Source organism: Pistacia vera, unplaced genomic scaffold, assembly GCF_008641045.1.
Source record: "Pistacia vera cultivar Batoury unplaced genomic scaffold, PisVer_v2 Contig661, whole genome shotgun sequence".
Taxonomy (NCBI): Eukaryota; Viridiplantae; Streptophyta; class Magnoliopsida; order Sapindales; family Anacardiaceae; genus Pistacia; species Pistacia vera.
The window spans coordinates 295,709-320,204 of NW_022196514.1; the positions used below are offsets into that span (position 1 = coordinate 295,709).

The 24,496-nt window shown below is 35.1% G+C and overlaps 2 protein-coding genes across 3 annotated transcripts; one reads left to right on the plus strand and one right to left on the minus strand.

The window, feature by feature from the left end:
- Positions 1-3,819: 3,819 nt before the first annotated feature.
- LOC116112423 lies at positions 3,820-5,244 on the plus strand. The gene has a single exon (XM_031398565.1). It carries the CDS (start codon positions 3,885-3,887, stop codon positions 5,076-5,078), a length of 1,194 nt encoding a protein of 397 aa, XP_031254425.1. The 5' UTR covers positions 3,820-3,884; the 3' UTR covers positions 5,079-5,244.
- Positions 5,245-9,043: 3,799 nt separating this feature from the next.
- On the minus strand, positions 9,044-18,561 carry LOC116112416 (zeaxanthin epoxidase, chloroplastic). Of its 2 annotated transcripts, none has more exons than XM_031398554.1 (16): positions 17,990-18,561; positions 16,613-16,775; positions 16,415-16,489; positions 16,178-16,278; positions 15,889-16,004; positions 15,035-15,246; positions 12,850-12,941; positions 12,332-12,446; positions 11,039-11,142; positions 10,538-10,583; positions 10,352-10,416; positions 10,157-10,243; positions 9,994-10,048; positions 9,781-9,869; positions 9,612-9,699; positions 9,044-9,372 (listed from the first exon to the last, which is right to left on the minus strand). In XM_031398554.1, exons 1-16 carry the CDS (start codon positions 18,490-18,492, stop codon positions 9,289-9,291), a joined length of 1,995 nt encoding a protein of 664 aa, XP_031254414.1. In that variant the 5' UTR covers positions 18,493-18,561; the 3' UTR covers positions 9,044-9,288. The 2 variants fall into 2 exon arrangements, with proteins under 2 accessions (XP_031254414.1, XP_031254415.1); XM_031398555.1 differs by having other exon boundaries at positions 9,044-9,387; positions 17,990-18,492.
- Between the last annotated feature and the right edge of the window lie 5,935 nt (positions 18,562-24,496).

Sequence of the window (24,496 nt, forward strand, 5' to 3'; positions counted from 1 at the left end):
AATCTAAAGAATGTATATAAAAAATTGAGTATTGGTAGATTAGATCCTTGCCCTACAAAATGATTTTATTCTTCTAAGCATGCATTTGCATTCCTCTCTTATAATTAATCACTCAAATATTATATTATATTATCATCATAATCGCCACTCACCCAATTCAAATTCATTTCCTCTTCTTTGCTTAAAAAAATGATCCTATTCTTCTTCTTCTCTCTAACGTCGAACTGATGTCAAGTCTCATATTTATGCATGTGCTTCGCTAACCCTGAACCTGAAAAATAAAATAAAAAAATATTGTACACTACATGTGATTTCAAATATGTGGTCTATTTGTATGTGTGCAGGCAAGAGCAAATATTTGGGTACTTGATTTTGATTTCCTATATGGGACAATAACTTGATGCTACCCAATTCCATTAACGCCTACGGAACCGTCACAACTATAATCAAACTTTATAGGTCATATTCTTTTACATAAAAATATAGAGTAACCAACATTTTTCCACCCAAAGTTTATATTTCATTAATACCCAAAATATACTTCATTTTCTCAGTTGACGTTCGGCAAGTTACTAGGAGCCAGATAAGAAGAGTTTTGTAGAGTGGAGGCTGGTGGATCGAATGGTGGTGACTGATTGAATACTCAGCCATCGGAATTAATTGAAAATTAGCTAAGAATAGGAAACCCTAGCTTTTTGGTGGTTGACAATAAAAAAGAAATCAAGTGTCGAAGTGAGAAGGCTTTTGTAAAGAGGACACCGAAGGTTTAAAGGGTGGTGATGAAGAGAATTTTCGCTGTCGAAATCGGTCAAAATCGGTTTTGGGTAGTGACAGAATATTAACTTTGGGTGGAAAAGTAGTATTTTGAAACTTTTTGGGTGGGAAATGTCATTAAGGCAAACCTTAGGTGGGAAAAGTCGCTTACTCTAAAAATATATTAAATATATGATGGGTTCCTTTCGAGAAAAAGGAAGGCAATTCCCACCAGAAAATGAGCATGGTTGCTTTTCTAGATTAGTTTGTGATGTGTTCATAATATGATTGAAGTTGAAGAAAGTGTCACTGTTAGGGCATGCATATGGTTTGAATTCAGCGTGAAAATTAACATATCATAAAAAGAAATCGATACCATGAGCTTGACGAAGTTCCCCTTGCTAAAGGTAATATCCGATTGAATGAGCTTGATGGGGTAACCATTCATGATTAGAGAACAAGGATGACGACAAAAAGAGCTCATGGAGGACAGTGATGCGAGTGGCGATGACACTCTCCCACCCGGCTCGAGTTTGCATTCTTCTGGGTTTATGTCACCTTTTAAGCCTTTCTTATTGGAGGTGCCGCGCTTTGATGGCACGGACCCGCAACTCATGACTTTCTCCTCGAAACTGAAAGTCATTTCTCAAGTGGGCCCCATCGATCGTTTTGCTGATTATATCATGATTGTTGCCTACCACCAGTCTACGGTTGACCTTCCCTTAGTCCCTCTCGGTCATAATAACAACAATCCTCCACCACTACTGACAGCCCTCACCAAGCCTCCCACGGGTTCTGATCTCACTCCGGTGTCGTTGCCAGGCATCGTGTTGGCTCACGACAAGGGAACAAATAACTTCTTTACTGTGTTGATTTTTGACCCCAATGGAACTTTTGCCGTCTCTTTACTGTTTGGACCTCATTTGCGCCAAATGATTTCTCATGGTGCAGTACCTCGCAACCTTGAGGACCAGGTTGAACCAACGAGGAAGGCAATGTTAGGATTATTTTAGAATTATGATTATTATGTTAAGTTTTTTATAATTATCATTTATAATTATGCTATTATTTTATTAGCATAAAATTATGATTATCTTATTATCTTTTTTATAATTAAGATATAATATCTTATTAGATTTGAATTAGACAATTAGAGTCATTTTGAGAGTCATTGGAGTAAGGCTATATAATAACCTAAATCAAATCTAGATTGTGGTTATCAACGAAGAATTTTGTCAATTAATCTTTCTGTCTCTTTGTCTTTGAGGTCTCTGTTTCTTATATAAATAGATTCTATCCCAAACTCTATCAATATGTGATTGATGAGTGACTATTCGTGGTTAGAGAAACAAAAACTTGACTCATCAAAGTTTGAGGAAGCATGAAAAAGCAAATTCACAAGATTGAAGAAGACAAGCCAGCAATGTTGCCCACTAAATCTAAAGCTGGCCTGCTGAGTTGATTCTTATACAAGACAGTTACGTTCTTTAAATTGATTTTGGGTATGAAAGATGTTGCAACTTGTAAAATGGAGTTTTCTGGGTTGATGTTGATTATTATAAATTTATAATATAAATTATACTCAAAATAATCCACCCAGTTGACCACTTACATTACTATAACCGACCAAATGATTATGACTAAAAGTCTTATAAACCATTTATATTTATATATTTTCGATCATTAATATAGACCGAAATTAAAGGGCACCCTCGCATGTTAGCTAGGTCAATCAATCAAGGCTCCCTTCAAATAAAAAATTGTTTTTTGAATAATATTAGAGTTTTAATCACGTGGGCAACCTGAGAAATTAGCCGTTAATGGGCAAACTATTGCTTTAATTGACACAAAACAAGGAAGAGGACAAAACTGATAATCAATTTCACAGTACGTTTGTTTACATTTCCGTTGTATCATGAGAGTTGATAGTTTAAATCAAGAATTGAAAATTTATTTGAAATGGAAAAGACCAGGCGATGCATACTTATACACTGGAATGAATGAATGGAAAAAAACATAAGCTCGAGTTTTCCAAAATATTATTAGGGAATAAGCCTCTTACACTGATAATTTTACTTGAAAAATTAATAGAAGCGTGTAAACACTTATGATGATAAAAAAAAAAAAAAATGGTCGAAGATGTAAAAAAATAAAAAAAGTTTTCATGACTAACTTAGTTTGAATCTCCACAAGTTCTAATAGTGATGAACAATAAAAAACTTATTTGATTGTCAGTTTTATAGTCGAGAGATTAATTAAAATGTACGATAAACTTTGTGCAGACATATGCCGATGGATATTAATAATAAATAAGAAGTAAAAAGTAAAAAACTTGGGAAGATGAATGAAGGGCACGTGAGTACACCAAACACTTTGCCTAAAAGTAGGTGATTTTATTGCTTATTGCCCTTCATTTATCGAAACTCTCTCTTCTTTCTTCTTCCATTAATTAAATTTAAAGCCTCCTCCTCAGTCTTACTTTTCAACTGCATTCACTTGATCCTCTTCTCTTCCCACCCACCCACCAACAATTGGGGATTATGGCAAGAGTAGTAAGAACATGAAAAAGATATTTTTAATCAAACCTGCAGTGGAAAACAAGAGGTTATGATTGATTATTAAGAAGAGCATAATAATAGCGAAAATGATCTCCATCTCTTTTACTGAAATATTTCCAAGAAAATGCCATTCAACAAAGGATTAGCATGGTACTTAGGATGCTAATTAAATGATTATGTTATGCCTTCCCCTTATGAAACAGCTACTTGTTGTGACTGAGAAAATAGGCGTTTAATAAACGTTAGCACAGAAGAAAGATGAATGTGGGATTATGATTGTGTGGCTAAGCTGTCTACTTTATTCATCATTGTTGGGTCCCATCGTCAGTAAACATTAGAAAAAAGTTTTACTTGATTACATTTACTTCATCTTTAATTAAGGATTTACATGGAAATTATATTTAAGAAATAAACCCAGAATTAACAAAATCTGAAAAAATGGGGTCCATACTCATAATAGCTATAAATACGTAACCTCTCCTTACAAAGCAAACTCCGTCTTCTACTAAAACCACTGCTCACTCTTCTCTCTTTCTCCTTTTTTTTCATTTCACAAACACAAACAGTCTAAACATGGTTGACGTCGACCGGAGAATGACCGGTCTCAACCCGGCTCATGTAGCTGGCTTACGCCGTTTATCAGCCCGTGCAGCTGCTCCATCCGCTGCAACTTCTCTTCCTGTACGCAACGGTCTTCTTTCATTCTCTTCCTTGGCTGATAAAGTTATAACCCATTTAAAGAACTCCGGAATCCCCGTCCAGCCTGGTCTATCCGACGCTGAGTTTGCACGAGCCGAAGCAGAGTTTGGTTTCGCCTTCCCCCCTGACCTCCGCGCCGTCCTCTCCGCTGGCTTGCCTTTGGGTCCTGGATTCCCTGACTGGCGCGCTGCCGGCTCCGCTCGCCTCCACCTTCGCGCGTCGCTTGATCTCCCGATCGCTGCTATTTGTTTCCAAATTGCTCGTAACGCACTTTGGTCCAAGTCTTGGGGCCCCAGGCCCGCTGACCCGGAGAAGGCTTTACGTGTCGCGAGAAATGCGCTCAAAAGAGCCCCACTGTTAATACCTATTTTCAACCATTGCTACATTCCTTGTAACCCTTCTTTAGCTGGTAACCCGATATTTTTTGTTGATGAGAATCGGATTTTTTGTTGTGGTTTGGATCTATCCGACTTTTTCGAACGCGAGTCTTTGTTTCGGAGTTCTGAGGCTGACCCGCAGGTTCTTAAAAAGCAGAGATCAGTTAGTGAAAAGACAGCTGGATCATCTTCAAATTTTTCGCGGAGAAGTTTGGATACGGGTCTCGGGTCGAGGACTCCCAGATGGGTCGAGTTCTGGAGTGACGCAGCTATTGATCGACGCCGTAGAAACTCATCATCATCGTCTTCTTCGTCGCCGGAGAGATTTTTCGATATGCCCAGATCCGAAGTACCGAAGTGGGTTGCAGAGTACATTAATCAAATCGGGTCGGTTCTGAGAGAAGGCGGGTGGAGCGAGTCCGATATTGTGGATATAGTAAACGTTTCAGCTTCTGGGTTTTTTGAAGGTGAGATGGTTCTGTTGGACAATCAATCGGTTTTGGATGCTTTGCTTTTGAAAGCGGATCGGTTCTCAGATTCGCTCCGAAAATCAGGTTGGAGCTCCGAGGAGGTTTCGGATGCTTTTGGCTTTGATTTTCGACCGGAAAAGGAAAGAAAACCAACAAAGAAGCTGTCGCCTGAACTGGTGGAAAGAATTGGGAAACTGGCTGAGTCAGTTTCCCGGTCGTAGTACGGCATCGAGAGATTCTTTTCTATTTTGTTTTTACAATTTTAAGGTCTCGGGGTTTGTTTTTTTTTTAATTTTTCCTTTTGGAGTAAAAAATAGAAATTGAAAATATATATGGGGAAACGCGTTGTACTATGAAACAAAGCATATAAGAGGGGGTTTATAATTACATGATTATATATTTATAAAATATAAATAAATTTATTAAATACATGTATGTATATTGTATAGCTGTTTCCTTTTTTAAATTAGTTTTGTTGTATATTTGTTAGTAATTGATTAAAATTAAAAAATATAAATATGAGTATAGGGATAGGCTCAGCTTTCTAAACGGGCACCGGCGCACGTGTGCATCTTCTCTTGATTGTTGAATAAAAAGAGGTAAATTGAGGGTCCCGATGTTGGGAGGTGAGCTCGAATCAAAACAATTGCCACGGTGCGCTGGGTCTGGGACACCTTAATTATCATCATCACATTCGCTGATGCCCCATTGCCAACCAAATAAGCATTCCAAACGTTGTCGTTTAGATTCCAGTTGGGTTGTTTCTGGGAAAATGTTATGAAATTTGAAAGCACGCGGGGTGGGGTGGTGGCGGTAAGTGGAAGGGAAAATGTCTGAGAAAATCTCTTCTTTTCAGGATATTTTGTGATTTTGATTTAAATTTTCTTGGAATTTGAAAAGAGTTTTGCAGAGAAAATGCTGACTGACACACAAATCTTCTCACCGTTTAGCATTCAAGAGACATAACAACGAGGTGAATAGTAGGGCCGAGCCCGAGGGCGTATTTTTTTGGGTGGGAAAGGAGTTTCGCGTTCATATACGAAATTACAAGTGTGAAAAGCTGGCAAGAATCTTGTAATTTTTGGTAAAGTTTGGGGTGACGATAAGATACGGAAAATACTGGGACCACGTGAAGTGGGTCCTTTTTTATATCAGAAGAGCTTCATTTCTTTCACACCTTTTCTTCTCTTTTACCAAATTCAAATTTCTGTACATACATGCTTGTTTTTTTTCATAATATATATCTATATAGTTCTCCTTTCTTATATGAGAAGAGCTTTATTTCTTTCACACCTTTTCTTCTTCTCTTTTACCAAATCAAACACTGCTTTAAATTTGTGTACATACATGCTTGTTTTTTTCTCATAATATATATATATAGTTCTCCTTTTTTATATGGGAAGAGCTTCATTTCTTTCACACCTTTTTTTCTTTCCTTTTACCAAATCAAACACTGCTTCAAATTTGTGTACATACATGCTTGTTTTTTTTCATAATATATATACCTGTATGTACACTAATTTGAAGCAGTGTTTGATTTGGTAAAAGAGAAGAAGACAAGGTGTGAAAGAAATGAAGCTCTTCTCATACAAAAAAGGAGAACTATATATATATATATATAGTTCTGTTTTCCGGAGAAGGTTAATGGCATGGTTGGAATGGATACAAGGTAATAATTTAAAAAAAAAAAAAAAAAAAAGAGAGGGACCACCGTGAAGTAGGGTCCGTACATGAGGTTGGGATGGGAATGGAACAGGAAGAGTGTGTACTTAAGGTTGTTTTGCTTGTTTGGTTAGTGATGCAAAATTTGTAACAGTTTGAGGGAACATATTGTGGGATGTCCACATGTGAAGGAGCCTGAGTACTGTACGTTTTAATGAGATTTAATTGGATCAATACATTTCATTTCAATTTCAATGAGACTCCATTCACTGCTTCATTATTTCATTCACATTTTTATGTCTACACATTCATCCAACTATTGCCTTGTTCCCTTCCCTTTTGTTCATCGGCATTAGTAAACATCACTTCCTATATATATTTACATTTTTTTTTTTATCACTAGGAGTGTTCAGACCAATTTACGTGTCCTTCAACTAATCTTCCAGAGATTTGTAACTGTTAACCGAATAAAAACCCTAATGATCACCCTTATTAGGGAGGACTCTAACTCAAGAATTCATAAACCCTCTTATATTCACTTCTTTATTGCTTCATAAGTATGGTGGTTGGATTTCTACTCAAAGTTTTAATTTAATTTAATTGTTAATAAAATATATTCACCAATCAATTATCAAATTTGCCCAAATCTGTGATAATATACAGCAATGATAGGAATATGATATATCCACAGCAAGAGTTGGTGCCAATTCCTTTTCCATACAGCAAATCCCAATTGGATATGGCAATTACACTACTTATTGAACAACCCACAACCAATTGAATTTGGTTGTTTCATGATACTTAATAATAGGTTTAATGAACAGATAAAAGATGGCGTCAGATTTTGGAGAAGAAGAAGATGCAATTAATAGAGCGTTGGATAGCACCTGCTCTCTCTCTCCCCCGGATACTTTCCCTTTAAGTAGTTCGCAATAATTGTAAGTTGACGAGTAAAAGTTACAAAGTACACATTAATTGCTCCAACGGTCACTGCCACCATCACCTCCACCACCTGAACCGACCGTTACTTATTCACGTGTCACCCTCACCGCCAATTCATCTTCTTCACGTGTCACACCTCTCCACTTCCAAATTTTTACAAAATCAAAATACCAAGATGGATCATGTCCCTGTTGTTTGTCATTTGAATTTATTAACAGTATGGGCTCACCCCTCTTTCACTACTTGTTTGTTATGTCTACAGTTTCCAAGACAATCTCATAGTCAAATAATATAACATCATAAAGTTTGGTGATGAAATATTAATCAAAGTTTTGTTTTCTGTCTGTTTGAGAGGGAGAGAGTGGTGCCCTCTATTGTCCTCCAGAAGAGACAATTTACACTTGACTTTTCAATCAAATGGAAGTTAAAATTGGGATCGTAACCCACCAACAGGTTTGAACCAATTTAGAGTAATATGAAACCAAAAACAGTAAACACACACAAGTAAAGAAAAAGAATAATACGCACGATTTTACCCTAATTTACCTAATTAAAAGGTTACATCCAGTAGAATCAATATTATTGAAATACTAACTCATATCTTTCATTATAATAAATGTTGTTTGTCATATGATTTGTAGTCACACTCATACAAGAGAAAAATATGTTTATATACTAACTTTAAAAGAATAAAACATTATATTACAAGAATCACTTTTCCTAAGCCCACCCAAATAATAATTAATTACTTAGAGAAATCATTCTTCATGGAATGGACTCCCGAATGCGTCTGCGTGGTTCGTTATTGTTGAAGTGGTAGACAACTTAAAAAAAGTCGATACTAGGGTAGGGATTGTTATATTTTGGAGTATATTGAAATTGATGCTGTTACGTAAAAGTCTTCTTCATTTGGTACATTATTGTAGGCCCTCCTGTTAATTTGTCAATGGTGTCATGTGCTGTGTGCAGTTTTCTTGGTCTTTTTCATGTGGTTTAGAATAATCTGTTATTCAGAGAAATAGTATTCAATTCGAGATGGAGTTTTAGTTTTGAAAATAAGATGTGGATTCAACTGGTTTGGAATAATAATCAGAGGTATGAATGAAAAGAGCCAAATTATAATGGAAATTTCTGTCAGTCTTCTGATAGCTTAGTTATATTGCCGCATACACCATCTCTGGTCCCAAAAACAAAAGAAAAAAAGAAAATTTATGAGCTTACAGTATGCCTTTATTTTATCTAGATTTTTATGGTAATGTAGAGGACAAGTTACATGTGCATGACAAGATCACTGTTGCTATGACGTATTGGATCAGAGTTGTCAGTAAATTATTGCTTAACCTAACCAATATTATGTGGCCTGAGGAGTTGAGGCTTCTATCTTCTTTATCTTTTCTTCTTTGGTTTACTAAAGACAAGCATGAAGCAACAGGCAAGACCCCAAGATCTAGTTACCAGTGAATCATTATCAACAAGCCTGCTCCCATGGGCTTAGGGAAACGTTTTGGTTGTTTGGTTTATCAGACAGTACTTGATGTTATTCTCTTTTTTTAATACACTGGACAGAGAAACAAACATAAGATTAGTAAATATCTTTTCCCTTTTCTTGAATTGAAAAAAAAAAAAAAAAATGGAAATTACACATTAAATGTTTATGTTCCAGTTCTGACAGAAGCAAAGCTGGAGAATCAAGTATGACATTTCTTGTGTTATGTTCTCCACTCTGATCCTATATTGTAAAAGATGCAGCTGATTTGCATACTGATTCACTGCATCCAAATAAATGCTATACAATTCCTGTTAACTCCAAAAATTTACCAACATTGTTTACACTGCCTGAAGCATTTCACCCTCTTCCTTCTTCTCTTCAATCTTTGGAGGAGATCTCAATACCTTAACCCGAAAGGCCGCCTGCATATATTATTACTATGAAGCTCAGATGAAGAAGAATATTTCAAAAGAACAGGAAAAAAAAAAAAAAAAAAAAAACACAATCAGTTATTGTAATATAAATTGTGTTCACTATTTTATTTACATTTTAGACTTATTAAGACTCAAGATAAAATAACTAACACTATCTATCTCTAACCTCAAAAAGAAGCTATCGGAATTAATTTAGTAATGCAGTTAAATTGAATGCCAGTTCCTACCCTTTTATCAGAGCCAAACTCAATAACATCTGTTGCATGGAATCGAGTTGGAAAGTTAGGAGATACGCGGTACCTCCTCCCCTCGTTACTGCACATATAAAGAGTAAAGTCTCAGAGAAGAGCTCCATCAATTTAAGCAGATATTTAGACCCTGCCACTTTCAACTTACTCAGTTATATAAGTGCCATGTTCACTCCGCAAATCGATCAGGAAGAAAGCACCGTCTTTATAGCTGATCCGAGCATGCATTTTAGACACCTGATATGGAAATATTAGACGGAAAGAAGTCCTTGTTACTTAACATCAAACACCATAACCTCAGGAATTATGTACATTCCACATAAACTAAAGCAAACAGGTGAATAAAAAGGCTTCTAATCACCTGGGGGGAAGGTATCACTAGTGACATTCCTGAAAAATTCTGAGGAGTTTCACACCTGCAGTCACAATACCATATCAAAAATAGACTTTGATCTCAATCCAACTGAATAACCCAAAGATTGCCATCTACATTTATAATATAAATTAATAGCTCAAATGCATACCCAATTATGCAGGGTTGGTCCTCATTCCTACTCAAACAAATAGGTTGTGAAACAACTGTCTCACTTCCTGATGGCAATAGAAACCACCTACAAAAGTGAACAAGATAGTAAGAATATGATGATTGTATTATTTTTACATACATTAGAAAAGGTCTGAGAGGCAATATACACAAATATAAGGTTTATTGTACGCACTCTCCATTAACAGCACGCTCAAGTGCATCATCGTCACGAAACCATCTCTGCAACTGATCACTCGCCTAAAGAAATTACTGACCAGATATTAGCTTTGAAAAAATAAAAAGTTATGCAACTCCTATTGAAAGTTCAAAAGTATCTCTAAAATTGTCAATACAAAAGAATATTAAAAAAGCAACATACCTTGTCTGAGAGCCTGCAACATATTGACCTGCCTTCAAGTTTTGAGCTGTGAAGAAATATGATAGATATTGTTACTTCTGCTAAATAAATTGATAAGATAGAAGGTACAAAAACTGTAAAATATATACATGTTTAACAACAGTTCATCCTTGCCCTATACTTTAATCTTTTAACCAAAGAACTTATCAGCTTAATTCAAGTATTTTTCCACAGGATCTATAGAATCCTTATATTTATGACAATTCTTTCCCTAAGTTAAATGCTTTAGTATCCTGTTCTTTTCCTTGGACCAGAGTTCTAAGTCCTTTTAAATGCATCGACCATGTAAAGAGAAAATGTGCAAGAGCACTTCATCACGCACACACCAAAGCAAAGAAATAAAACCTGTATAACTGCATGTGCAAAATTTCTAGTTCACTTGATTTTCATTAATGAAAGGATAGTACAAAAATCAAGCCAAAAGCTCATAAGTGAAGAGTAACAGAATTTGCCAGATCTAACCTGTTTCCACCTAAGACCCAGCTAAGCATTAAGGGCATTGCTTTGTCAATGAAAAATCTTCCACCAACTCTTCCTGGATGTGGTATTCGAAACTTTGTCAAAAACTGCAAAGCATGCCACGATTTTAATATCCCAAATTTGGAAAGCATTAAAGAGGGAAACAAATTTGTTAGAGAAAAAGAATTCATTTAATATGGAAGAGGAAAAATAAGGAAAGAACTTAGGACTTATGATTTTCGTTTCAAGATGTTTCAAAACTTAATAACTATATATTTTTCTTGGTCAATGATTTAAAAGAAAATACATTCTAAGAATAATTTTTGACTTTACATTCTGAATTCTATCCACAGTAAAAAGTATTTTCACTTTAAACATCTTTTAATTAAATTCTTTTCAAAGAAAATGATTTGTAATTTGAATTATAGCTTTATCTGATATTTGTGCAAATCTAAATGTTAAATGAATTCTATCTTTACAGTTCAAATGGATTGAATCTTGTGTAGGAAAAAGTTTAATATTATTCTGGCTCACTATCCATTGTTTTGTATTGATATTGTTGCAGTACCGTTACTGTTACTGTTTTCAGTTCGATTATTATTACTGTTATGATTGGATGGTTTATTGATCCTCTATTATGATTTGACAAGATTATTTATCATGTATTTTGGTCAAGTAATTTGCAATACAAGGTGACACTAAGAGACTTGGACTATTTCGTTTCTTTTGTTCTGATACATTTAAAGAATTTATAAATTATTTTTATTTGAATTAATTTCATGTATTGCATGAATTATTGACTTGTCTAAAATGCAAACGTTTATATAGTAAATGGTTTGACAAATTCTTATCATAATTCCCTGTTACATTCATCCTAGACTCCAACAAGTAAGCTCACTGTTATGGGTTGGATACAAATGAAGCTATTTAGAGACTTTGGACTTTGTTCCTATGATTACAAAATTTATGTTATGCTTCTTTTATCAATATCTATGGATTTTGAAGTTGAACTAGACTTAATTTGTGTTATGCTAGTTATCATAAGAAGTTGACATGGAATTTTCATTGTCCTGTTACACATTTTACTTTGTTAAATAATGAAGAGACTTTATTTCATGAATTGATTTACTAGTAATCATATTTTTTCACCTATTGATATTTTGATGTAATGATTTGATGATGAGTAGGCATTCCCATTTGGCATGTCTTTGCCACAAGTTGAATTTTGGGTGTTTCATCTATAGTGCTAGAGCTTATACCATTATATAATTGATGTATAAAGAGCAAATAGCCTACCGAGAGAGGTCCAAGTCCAACACCTAAATAGGCCTTGTAAGTTGAAGCCATCAATGCAGCCATTCTTGCCATTCCGTGGACAACGGCAACTCGCAGTCTCCTGGCACTCTCGTAGCTGCATACATAAATCGAAAGTCAATTTTAAAGTACTCCGAATAGTTACAATGGACAAGTGAAATGACTGCATATAATGCCAAGGGCAAAATCGAGGACCATCATTCAGAGAATTCCATCGAATATATTTCTGGTAAAAAAAATATTAAGTTATTGATAACTAAGACCCTATTAAAGAACAACTTTTAAGTATAAGTTGATTCATTATTTCATATACTGGAACCAGCCACAGAAAACTCATCTATATGCCTGATTTTCCCAAAGATAGAATAAAAATCCAGTCCTTTAAATTGGCTTTCTTTTTCCCTTCCAATTTTTTCCCGGTCTTGTTAACTCATTCTACTCTTTCTTCTTCTCCTTTCTTTCCCCCATCCTTTTTAGGTTATCTGAGAATCACTTATTACCTCTTTAAAGCAGAAACAACATCAATAGGAGTTCCTGATTCAGTGCTTTGTTTCCATGCTTTATCAAGCTCCACTGCTAGTTGATAACTGTCCTGTAACACATAATAAATATTTCAGTTAGGTTTCAGCTCACTCATGAAGCGGTTCTGTCAATAAAAAGTGTCTATGTTCAGAGTTTTTCATCTCAAAAAGGCTTCAAAGATCAAATTTTTATGTCAGAACGTATTAAGCTTCAAAACAAGAGCAATGTCTAAATATTGATTGGATTTACAATGCATGACATTTTCAGAGAAGGAATTTGCATGTGCAGAAATTCATGAAAAATATCTTACTGCATTGCATGATAAAAGGAGACGCTTCCAACTTTAGTACAAAAAATCAGCATATGATTTCCAATTTATAAGGGAAACCTAATTTAAATGTTATCTAAAATAAAATAAAAAATAAAGGATCTAATGATATCTTCAGCCAAATTATCAACCAAAAGTGTTTGTTCAGTGAGAAAGGGAATAAAAAAGATAAATGTGAGTAATAGAAAATTCCTACACCACCCCTATGAAAAAATAAATTAGTTTTACCTCTAATACAACTACTTTTTTCCTTCTTTTTCTCTTTAAATAAAAAACTAATTTATTATTAAGATCTTGAATTCATCTCTATTCTACTAAAGAATACTCATTTCTTTACAATCTAAGATGTCCTTTACTCCCATCCATACATCAATTGCTTTGTTTGTCAACTCTCGTTTTTTCCTTTCTCTGCCATTCAGATCAAACTACACCGTTTTGAGGGATTAACTTTTCCCTTTTCAAAATTATGTGACTCTACAAATAAACACTTTTCCCTTTTCAAAAATTTTCAAGCTAGATGCCTCATTTGTAAACCTTTTTTCTTCTCCAAGTGCCTTACTCTTCAAATCTGATTGTTCTTTCAAGCTAGGTGTCTCATTTGTCAACTCTACTAAGGATGTAAAAAAGCAAAATAACCAAATTTATATGGTAAAATAATCTTGAGGAAACTCCATAACATCAAATCTTAGAAATCAACATTCATTAAAATAAAATAAGTTTGGAAAGATAATAAAATAAATGTAACTAGAGTTGATTTTCCTATTTTAATTCATAATCAGGAGGAGGATTCTTGTTTCACCCAAAACAGAGTTTCTGAATTAGGTGCCCAACTAAAAAGAATGATCAGATTTATGAGTAATTAACATCTATTAGAAAGCTCACAGTTCACAAGCCATTATGTCTCCATTCTTTCACACAGCAAAACTCAATAACATTTCTTTGTGATGAGACCTCCCATTAGTAAAATCTATCAATATAAAGGGCATAAAAGGCATAAGGGCAGTAGGATGCTGGTTGTGAGTGGACATGTGTGCTAGTGGGAGTTGGTTGGAAAATATTCACGTGATGGGGAATCAAGTTGTTAGTGGGAGGAATATTTTTAGTTACGGAATTAGTATATAAAGGGAGGGGAGTTTAGGGAAGGGGAGGATATTGTTCAAAGGGTCATTAAGGGAGGTCCCCAGCTCCTCGAACTGCTGGGAATTATCTGTTCTTTTGGTTTGTTGTTGTTTCCATTTTGTTCTGTTAAAATCTCATTTCTATTCAATCAATACAATACGGTTTTAATTCTAGAATTGGACTGCCATTTCTGCGTTTTGGACTGTTTTGTGGCTGGGTTTGTTTTAAATTGACAGAGGTTCTCATCAATGAGTTCGAGGAGTTGGGGACCTCCCTTAATGACCCTTTGAACAATATCCTCCCCTTCCCTAAACTCCCCTCCCTTTATATACTAATTCCTTAACTAAAAATATTCCTCCCACTAACAACTTGATTCCCCATCACGTGAATATTTTCCAACCAACTCCCACTAGCACACATGTCCACTCACAACCAGCATCCTACTGCCCTTATGCCTTTTATGCCCTTTATATTGATAGATTTTACTAATGGGAGGTCTCATCACTTTGTCTAGTCAACATAAATTTCTTGTTATGCCCCCGGAACAGACTACATATATATGAAAAAATATACAAAATAGGAAACAAACAAAACTTCTATTGCTTATATGATAACGGGAACCACTTTTAGCATGGTAAGAAATATTGATAACAGTATAATTTCTGTCAACAGTCATAAAAGGGTATAGAAAATAATCAAACTAAAGCAAGGTATACCTCAATGGCCATGCATCCGCCTTGCCCCATATTTGGCTGCATGGCATGGACAGAGTCCCCAAGCAAAGTAACACGACCCTTTCCCCAAGTGAATACAGGCGTCCTGTCATAAATGTCACGTCGAAGAATTGCTTCTTCATCTGTAGCAACTATCAAATCTATCACGTTATCACACCACCCCTCAAATATTTTCAGCAACCTTTCCTTTTTACCTGTCAAAATATGAAACAGAGGTGTATTCATACAATGAAGAATCACTGCATTCAACATTTAAATCCTTGTCTCTGATTTTTTATTCTCTGAAAAAGAAGATTTTCTTGATGCCATCTGTTCAATTATGGCTGAATCCTACTTCAAATAATGCATCTTCAATAACTGGAAATGTGATTCAGTTAAAAAAGGAGTATACATTAAAAGTTCTTTCAGGGTTCATCTTACTCCACATATGGATACAGAATACTACAACACATTTATCAATTACCATGAAAATTAGCCGGACATATAACAATTCTTTTTTTTGAAGAAAATATAAATTTTTGCGAGCCCCTCTTTGTCTAGACCATCAATTACTGAAAATCCTTATGTACTGCATCTGGTAAATCATCCCAGACCATTTCACTTTCATCTCTTTCAGTTTCAGGATTTCTTGGTTAATCCCTTATCATTTAGTTGATGGAATCATATTTCAACAGCTATTTTAAATATTAATTTTGTTTTCCTTCCAAGAAAATTATAAATCAATTATATGATATATGCGCATTATACACAGAGTCACACGCTAATTGCCTGCATTTCTCAGTAGAATTTCGGAAAACGCATTGTAAGAATATCTTAAGATTTGGATGAGAATCTACCTCTTGGGCCATCCACACCACCAGGTGGTTCGTTGTGAAACGCATACCACTGCATTTTTCCAGCCCCCACATCAGAAGAAACAAAGTATTGTTTGTGTCCCAAAAATACTCGATATCTTCAGAATAGAAGGTCACATGAGTATACACATAATGCAGCTAAACACATATTTAAGAATAAAGAAATATATGAAGAATATAAGGAAAGAAAGAAAGCATAACCCACATTTCAAAAGATAGCCTAAGGAATACAATGAAGAAAGAAAGGTAACACCAAGTATTTAAAACATACCCCACAGTCTCGATATCAACAGGCACAAAATCTGCAATACCAGTATAACAGGTGTAGCCTGAGTAGGTGGCCTCCTTTGGCCCAAATAAGTTTTTCCTCACCTATACACAAGAAAACAATTTTGTAAGATTTCCAAGATGAAGAAGAAAATCACAATGAATACCAATTTGACAACAACTGTCCATCCGCAATGGGAAAAAGAAAAACTATTATCATATATCTTAGGTACAATCATACCTTCGACCATATTCCATCAGCTCCAACTAAAAGATCACCTTCACAGCACTGTCCATTTTCAAGCACTACAGTAACCTAAGCTCGTAAATAACATAAGTACAAAAGCATAAAATGTCATCATCAAGGAATTCAAAAGAGCTACCACAAAAAAGCAGATTATCAAATGGATGATCTCCAACCAATCAGCAGCTACATTACCTTATCTCCATTATCCTCAAAGTTAACAACATTACTGTCGTTCAAAATAATTTCCTCCCCAACTGCACGAGCGAGGATTTGTTGCAAAGTCATTCGGCTGATTACCCTTGTCACTGGAAGCCCCCTTTCTGCTGCAGGAGTGAAAGTATCAAACTTGATGTACCTGATAACCATGAAGTATTCAATGTGATTAGATGCAAATAATTAACATTTCCCCACAGAAACAGTCAATATAACATCCTATGTGGACTCTAGATAACGACAAAGTCTATAATACCACGGTGGTACGGCTGACGTGGTACCACAAGACAATGCATGTATACCAACTAGTTATTACATTTAATGACTACAAATCATAATTAATTTAAAGATACAGGAGAGAGAAAAACTTCAGAAGTGGCATAAATTCACTGGAGGGTGGTAATACCACGTTGTATCCTAATATCACTTGCCATTAACAGGTAATTAGGTGTATTTGGTCCATTAATCAAGTTCCAACTTTATTGTTTGGGAAATAAACCTCATCATTCTCTAGCCAACAATTGATCTCATTTGGAAGTACAATTACTAGAATAAATCAAATGAACAACATGGCCAATTCTTAAACTTAAATAGACTTGACAGCACTAGTTGCAGCTTTTTAGTTTTTTTCCCAGTTTTACTTGGCTACTAGGTCTTGTATGGTTGGATTTTCTATTACCAAAGATTTCTGACACACTAATTGTTTTCCCACAGCCAAGAATCATTCCACTGCCATCAAATATGGAGGTCTCCAAACGTATTCAATACATCATGTTATCTTTGTTTACTTCAATTAGTGTATTTTAATATTTGATTCAAAAACCTATAGTAAAACAAACTCAACAGTTCTACTGATCCTAGACTCCCACAAAGTTTGTTGGGTACAACCAAATAAGGTATATAAACAGCTAATGTTTCTATCAAAATGACCTTTTTGATTCATTTTTGTATTTCCGGGTTTTCCAGATAAAAGGAATCCTCGAAATCATGGACAAAAAACACCTTGAATAAGTTCTTTGCCCAAATAAACCTCAAATAATTAATGGTCTAAATTATCACTCAACAACTAAAAAGTAAAAACCCAACTATAAGAGGAATGTTGAGTCCTACTACACACCTAAGCTTTTGCACTGTATATACTTTTCATTGACAGACTTCCACCATGAAGTGCAGAACAACATTAGAACCATCTAAATGGCTTTAAACTGATCAATCAAACACAAGTCCATCAAATTCAGTGGAGATATATCTCGTAAGGATTAGAAATTAGATAATCAAACACGTACTCCGTGCATGTTTCAAACAAACCACTATAAAATCAAAATGCAACCAAGTTAAGAAGCAAAAATGACATACCAATTACCAGAAACTCCATCAACCAATCCATTAATTCTATCACCAGTAACACACCCAGCTCTCATAACTTCCTCAGCAACATCCAAATCAATAGCCTCCAAAGCAGCCAATGCATTGCTTTGTATCTGAATTGGGCCCCTGTACTGACCTTCTCCTCTTATAGCACTCACATCTTTCTCAAACACAACTACTTCAAATCCCTTCTTCTTAGCAGCCAAAGCAAAAACCAGCCCCCCAATCCCACCCCCAGCAACTAAAATCTTCAACTTCTTCTTTGTCTGCAACCCAGCAGCTTCACTATCCTTTGTTGGAGACTCAGTCACTGTAGCTCTCACCTGTGCAAGTTTGTTTCTTTTTCCACTTGGGTTGGTTCTCAAGTGGTAGTTATAGTTATAGTTAATATAACGTGAGAATTCTGCTGAAGAGTCTTTATATGGCAAGTGGGTTCTTGAGAAAAGTATTGTGGAAGGATTCAGTGAGTTGTAGAACACAGCTGAAGCCATTCTTGTTTCAGAAATACAGATACCTGTGGCCAACTTTAGTTATAACTTTTTTTCTAACATAAGGAGATATATGTGGGGTTACCGGGTTAGAGAAAATATAAGGCAGTCCAGGAAATCGAAGCAACAAATTCCTACACCAATCATGGTGCTTGTGGTGCCATGTGTCAGTGGCATGAATTCACACTTCACATTTGATGGTGCCAATTGCCAAACGAGAAATATCTTATTGACAGATGTTTATGTCTCTGTGGTTCTCCTGTCCTGTCACCAATGTTAAGCCCAGGCGTAGAGTCGCAGTTAGATCTGATACGGTATAGTTGAGTCACTCAACTCGTGCAGATTTCAATAAAAATAAATACTTTAATTCGTATTACAAATACATTCTTATTTGATACCAAACTACGAGGTTGTCTTGTAATAAAAATACTCCAATTTTTTTTTCGTTTTAATCAAAAACTTGAATATGATCATCTTAATAGGTTATAGTCCCAAAATATGTTGTTGATAGCAGATCATTCATTAACAGATATAGACACATGGAATTGGGGTAGGTATATGTGCTTTAATTTGACGATAAGATTAGAATTTAAAGAGCAGCAGCATCCACTAAGCAGATGATAGTGGGTTTGATAATTGATTAATTACGTGATTAGTGTTATTTGCCATGTGGCGTTTGAAAATTTTATTAGCACGAAACAGTTGATTTGTATCCCAAAAAACATAAAGGAATAAATGTTCAAGTAGTGGTACTGGTAGTGCATAGCAGGCGGTGGATTAACATTGTCGTCTGTGCAGTCACGAGTGGGAGGACAAGTCGGTGGAGGTCAACTTTATAAAGTTTTCAGTATCTCTTCTCTCCAATACCATTGCCCATTGGTTGTTGTTGGAGCCAACGCAGTTTTGGATATCTCTCCAATACCATTGGTTATTGGTGGGCCTACTCGGGTCAGCATTTAACTATGGTCATTGTCACAGTCACAGACGTGGCTAGTTTTAGGGGCATAAATAGCATAACGTACTCTAATTTCTTCATTCTTTCCTTCTTGTTATAAATCGGTGTTTGATTTTTTTTTTTTTTTTAAGAAATAGATTTAATTTTAGGTTAAATATTACATATTTTTTTGTGAATAAAAAAAACTAAATTTAAGTTGTCTTTGTATTACATCATTATTAATTATATCATAAAGGAAGGAGGGTGCTATGGACAATCTTGCACCCCATTTCTAAAATAAATAGTATATATATTTCTTTCTCTTTTTTAAATAGATCCACGGTTGTATCTACCACTTATCAAAATAGAAAATATCTATAATTGAAGGTATAGATCCAAGTGAAATAGTTCGTATTATCTATTAGAGTTTTTAAGAATGATATATATTGAAATCTTTAATTAATTATGATTATGCAAAATATTTAATATGAAAAGTTTTTATGATGTGTTTGGTTAAGAGAATATTATATTACCAAAAACGTTATATTTATGGAAAGATAGATTACCGAGAATGTCTAGGGAAATATGTTTGGTTGATTGAAATAAATTAGCAGATATATTATATTATTATGTTTGGTTAGGAGGAATAAATTGATAGGTATGTTATACAAATTATTAAATTGCCCTCATTTTAAATATTAATATAATATTATTTTTTGAATAGTTTTTTTAACCCCTTACATTTCAGATTTAGCTAAAATACCACAGCAATAAAAAAAGTTTGGAACTTAAAAAAAACATCCTCACTCACCCTAAGTCACTGTTGGTCGCTAGTCACCATTGTCGACAGTCGACGAAATAGCGCACGACCAATCAGATCTGGTCAACCGTGCACCAATATGGACGCTTCCAACCATATCAATGGCCAAGAAATAGCAGATGGTCGTGGATCTGGCCGAAAAAGACCAGATCTATTATGGTTGTTTTCGACCAGATCAATGATCGTTAATGGTCAGATCTACGACCATATCGACGCACGACAACCATTTCTGTCAACTTTCGGTGACTCCCAGCAACGGACGGCGATGGTTGGCTAGCTGTCGGCGGTGCGGTGGTTGGCCAACTGTTGGAGGTGGTGGCTAGCGAGCGGCGGTAGTCCTGAGTGACCTGCAATTTGTTTTAAATATAAGGACATTATTGACCAAAAACTTAATTAAATAGGGAAAAAATTGTAATGATAGATTCATGTAAATTAATTTCAAATTAAAGGCATTATTGTCCAATAATTTTAATAAGGGGTAAAATTGTAACAAAAATAAGATTATCAAATAATCTTAAATTACTTAAAAAAATTGAGGTAATCAGATTACCTCCTATATTACCAACAATAATTACTATTAGTTTTGGAAGATGATTAGAATCTTATATTACTTGACAACTAAACATGGTAATTAAATAATATAAGATGACATTACTTGAGTAATCTCCTATTACCTCCAATCAAAAGCACCCTAAAGGTGAGGGAAAAAAATAAATAAATAAATGGTCCATAGTTGAGCATACGTGTGAAATCCCTTGTCTCGGAGAGAATGAGTTGGGCCTGGAGTTCATTGTGAGAAGTTAGAAAGGCTTGAAAAGATCCATCCTCTCGCTATTTGTTTTAAGTTTTAAATCCAATCCACACCACGTAATTTAATTTATTTTGATCAAACACTTAACATGAATTCACCACAAATTACAACAATGATAGTGATTTCAATTTAAAATCAAATTCCTTTTCAATAGCCTCACTATCATACAAATTTATTGAAGAAAAATCTTAAACTTATTAATTCAAAAATGTTTTTACAAATATAAAAATAAAAGAAAATTGTGTATGTATGGTGATGCATGTTGATGACATGTGGACATGGGAACTTCCATGTGGAGATGCTATGCTGATTATTAAAAAAGATTTTATTATGAGGTTGATTTTAGCTTTGGCCAAACGACATCCTCCCACCCAAACTTTGCCTTAAAGACATTTTACTATCCAAAAGTTTGAAAATGACAAACACCTACCTTCCGTCAAGTTCTATTAGTGAATTTCGTCTCCTAACAAGATATAGTAACAGAAAAGACTAAAATGCCTTTAAAAGTTTGACTTCATATTTTTTTATTAATTTATATCAAGTCAACTAATTCAATTACATAAATACCCACCTCCTTTAAATTAAATTACTGGTTTGAATGGGTTGAGTTGACACAACACAAAAAGATGGTTGGGGTTTTTTATCAAACAGTTGGGGACAGGTGGTTGTGGTGGGCGAACAGCGAGGGTGGAGGTTGCTGGCGGCATGTGGTGGTTGCGGGTTGTCTTAAAAACAAATCAAACACTCCAAATCAACAACAATCAACCTCCAATCCCAACTATAAATCAAAATCCAATCTCCAACCCTAACTCAAAACAATTAACCAAATCAAACCTTAAAACGCTTTTTGTTTTGTATGTACAAAACAAAATATAGAAGAAGAAAAGAACAAAATACAAAGAAGAAAAGCACAAAGAAAGCTCAACTTTTATCAAAATGTGCCAATGAAGAAGATGAGGATGAAGTGGAAGTAGCAGTCAATATGGGCAGTGATTGATGATGACAAGTACATTTAGGATTGTGAACAACCCTTTTCCCTGTAACGTCGAGTTTTGAGCAAAATACACAATATCGCCTGCGAAATTCTTCGGTTTGCGTTTCATCGAAATCATCGTTGTCTTCATCTGTGTTTTTGTCTTCGAAATCTTCCTCTACTTCGATTCTTCTTTGATGAGATGTCTTGTACATCAACCCAAACATTGGGATCTCCATTAGAAATTTGTCGATGATATTATCGTTGTACCACTGGTTTACTTTGTCTGGAAACATCAGGGATGCAACAACTACTGCTGAACCTATCCCAAATGCAATTCCAATAACTATGAACTGTAAACAAATTCTTTACTTAAAGTTGGTGCTGAACATTCTGACTTGCTGGAATTGTGCAATTATTTGTCAAAGAAGGGCCATATAATCCTTCATTACCCACAAAAGATGTTGATGAAAATAATTTGGAGCTGAGTACCTGATGGTATCTTTCCCACAAAGTGATTATTTGAGAGATTCGGGAATGAGAGGAAATTTAGGCTTGCAAGTTGTAAAGGGATTTCCCCACTCAAGTCGTTTACTGAGAGGTCGAAGGACTCCAACTGTTGCAAGTTGATTTAAAAAAAATCATATAAATTCATTAATCTCTCTTCTCCATCTACTAATTGGAAGCTTCTACTATTCAATTCCCAACTACTCCATCATGTCTTCCAATTCAACTCTCTGACTTATAATTAACATAATAAATTTTAAAAACAATTGAGGCACTTGGATGGGTAAGAAGGCGCAAATCCGACGGCTGGGGCTGGTTGTTGGCAGGCATATGGCTAGAAAGGGTGGGGAGAGTGGAAGGGTTGTTGACTAGGAGATGTCGGCTGTCGGAAAGGCAGCGAAATTCTGGCGGAGATATCGAGAGTAGAGGAAAGGGAGATGAAGAAGAAGAAGAAGATGGGAGGAGGAGGGGACATGAGAAGAAGAAGGCTTTTTTTCAAGATTTTTCGGCTGATTGCAAAATTATCATACTGTCCTTTATCAGACAGAATTCACTAACAGAACCTAACAGAAGGTGGGTCTTTGTCATTTCCAAACTTTTTGGGTAGTAAATTGTCTTTAAGGCAAAGTTTGGGTGGGACGATGTCGTTCGACATTTTAGCTTAAAGAAGAAGAAACAATGAATATAGGGTAGCTGTTGTACAGGTTGAACGTTAGTTCCATTTCCCAATAAACAAACAGCAGTTGAAGGGATAAAATTTATAAACGAACATGAGTGTAGGTGCATCTGCAAATGCAACTTCATGGAAAGTATCAAGTTTCTTCCATGAATGAATACTGAACATGATTTTTGTCTCACCTCAACATTTTACTTCAATTAAATAAGAAACCACAACAGCCTTGCATGGTTATATATGATTACACAACATGAATATCAATAGAAATTACTTCAAAATTCTCTTACTTAAACATCATTAATCTCCACCAGACACCCATTTACACTCACAACTGAACTTCTGCTTCATTATGAAAGCCTTTAATTTGTCTCAATATCTCCCCCCAATTCGCCAAATCTTAATAAAACTCCTCTTGTCATGTTGGTTGACTAAATGTTACCCAAGTCCAGTCAATGATTCAATAGTAGTAATAGACACAAGTCATACTCACTTAAATGCATCTATAGTTTCGATATTCGCAACATTCATAGTGACTTGCCCAATCCAATGGCCACAATTTACAGTAAGCCAAGAAGCTATTAACATACATAGTAATGATGTGGTGTTGCTGCTTGCTGCTTGCCGCTATGACAATAAACACTAACCGACATTCTAAAACAGTAACTCTATTCTCCTTGAAGGCACAAAAAAGGCCAACACCGCTTCACTTGTCTTTACGAATCCCAAAACTTTTTAACTTTTTCCCTATCCAAGGAGAGAAGATAAACAAAATATTCGCAATATTTTATTTATTAATTATGAAAAAAGATTGAGTAAGTGTGCTATTTTATTTACTGCCAAATGTAACTTCCTAGTTACCATCTTCCTTTTCCTTTCTGTTACTTTGTCTAATTCTCACCAGAGATCATTATTGATGTAAGTTACAACAAAACTGTTCAGAAGTGAGCAGTGGGTAGTTTTTTTTTTTTTTTGGTTATGCACAAGAGTACATTCATGGGAAATGGTATAATACTGTATATTTTACTTTATGGTAAAAGAAAATGTATTGTAGGACAATAATTATGGAAATGGAGCAGGGGGAAAACTCCACTTGTGAAAAACAAGTTATCAATATAGAGGGATACCTATTGTTCTGTTTAACAAAAATAGCTATCGCTTTGTCTTTCAAGTAATTGTTTAATGTTGAGATTGTCCACATCCTAATCAAAATTCTCTTGATTTCATGCATCAATTGTTATCATCCCACTCCATGAGCATTGTCCAAATGCAGACAAATATCGGTACCA

Excerpts from the sequence above, each read along its gene's own strand:
- LOC116112416 (XM_031398554.1), bottom strand. The coding sequence starts at position 18,492 with ATGGCTTCAGCTGTGTTCTACAACTCACTGAATCCTTCCACAATACTT. Across the intron at positions 16,490-16,612 it reads TTGAGGATAATGGAGATAAG|GTTACTGTAGTGCTTGAAAA; the intron begins GTAATGTAGCTG and ends TTACGAGCTTAG. Across the intron at positions 9,870-9,993 it reads TAGTGATACCTTCCCCCCAG|GTGTCTAAAATGCATGCTCG; the intron begins GTGATTAGAAGC and ends TTTCCATATCAG.
- LOC116112423 (XM_031398565.1), top strand. The coding sequence starts at position 3,885 with ATGGTTGACGTCGACCGGAGAATGACCGGTCTCAACCCGGCTCATGTA.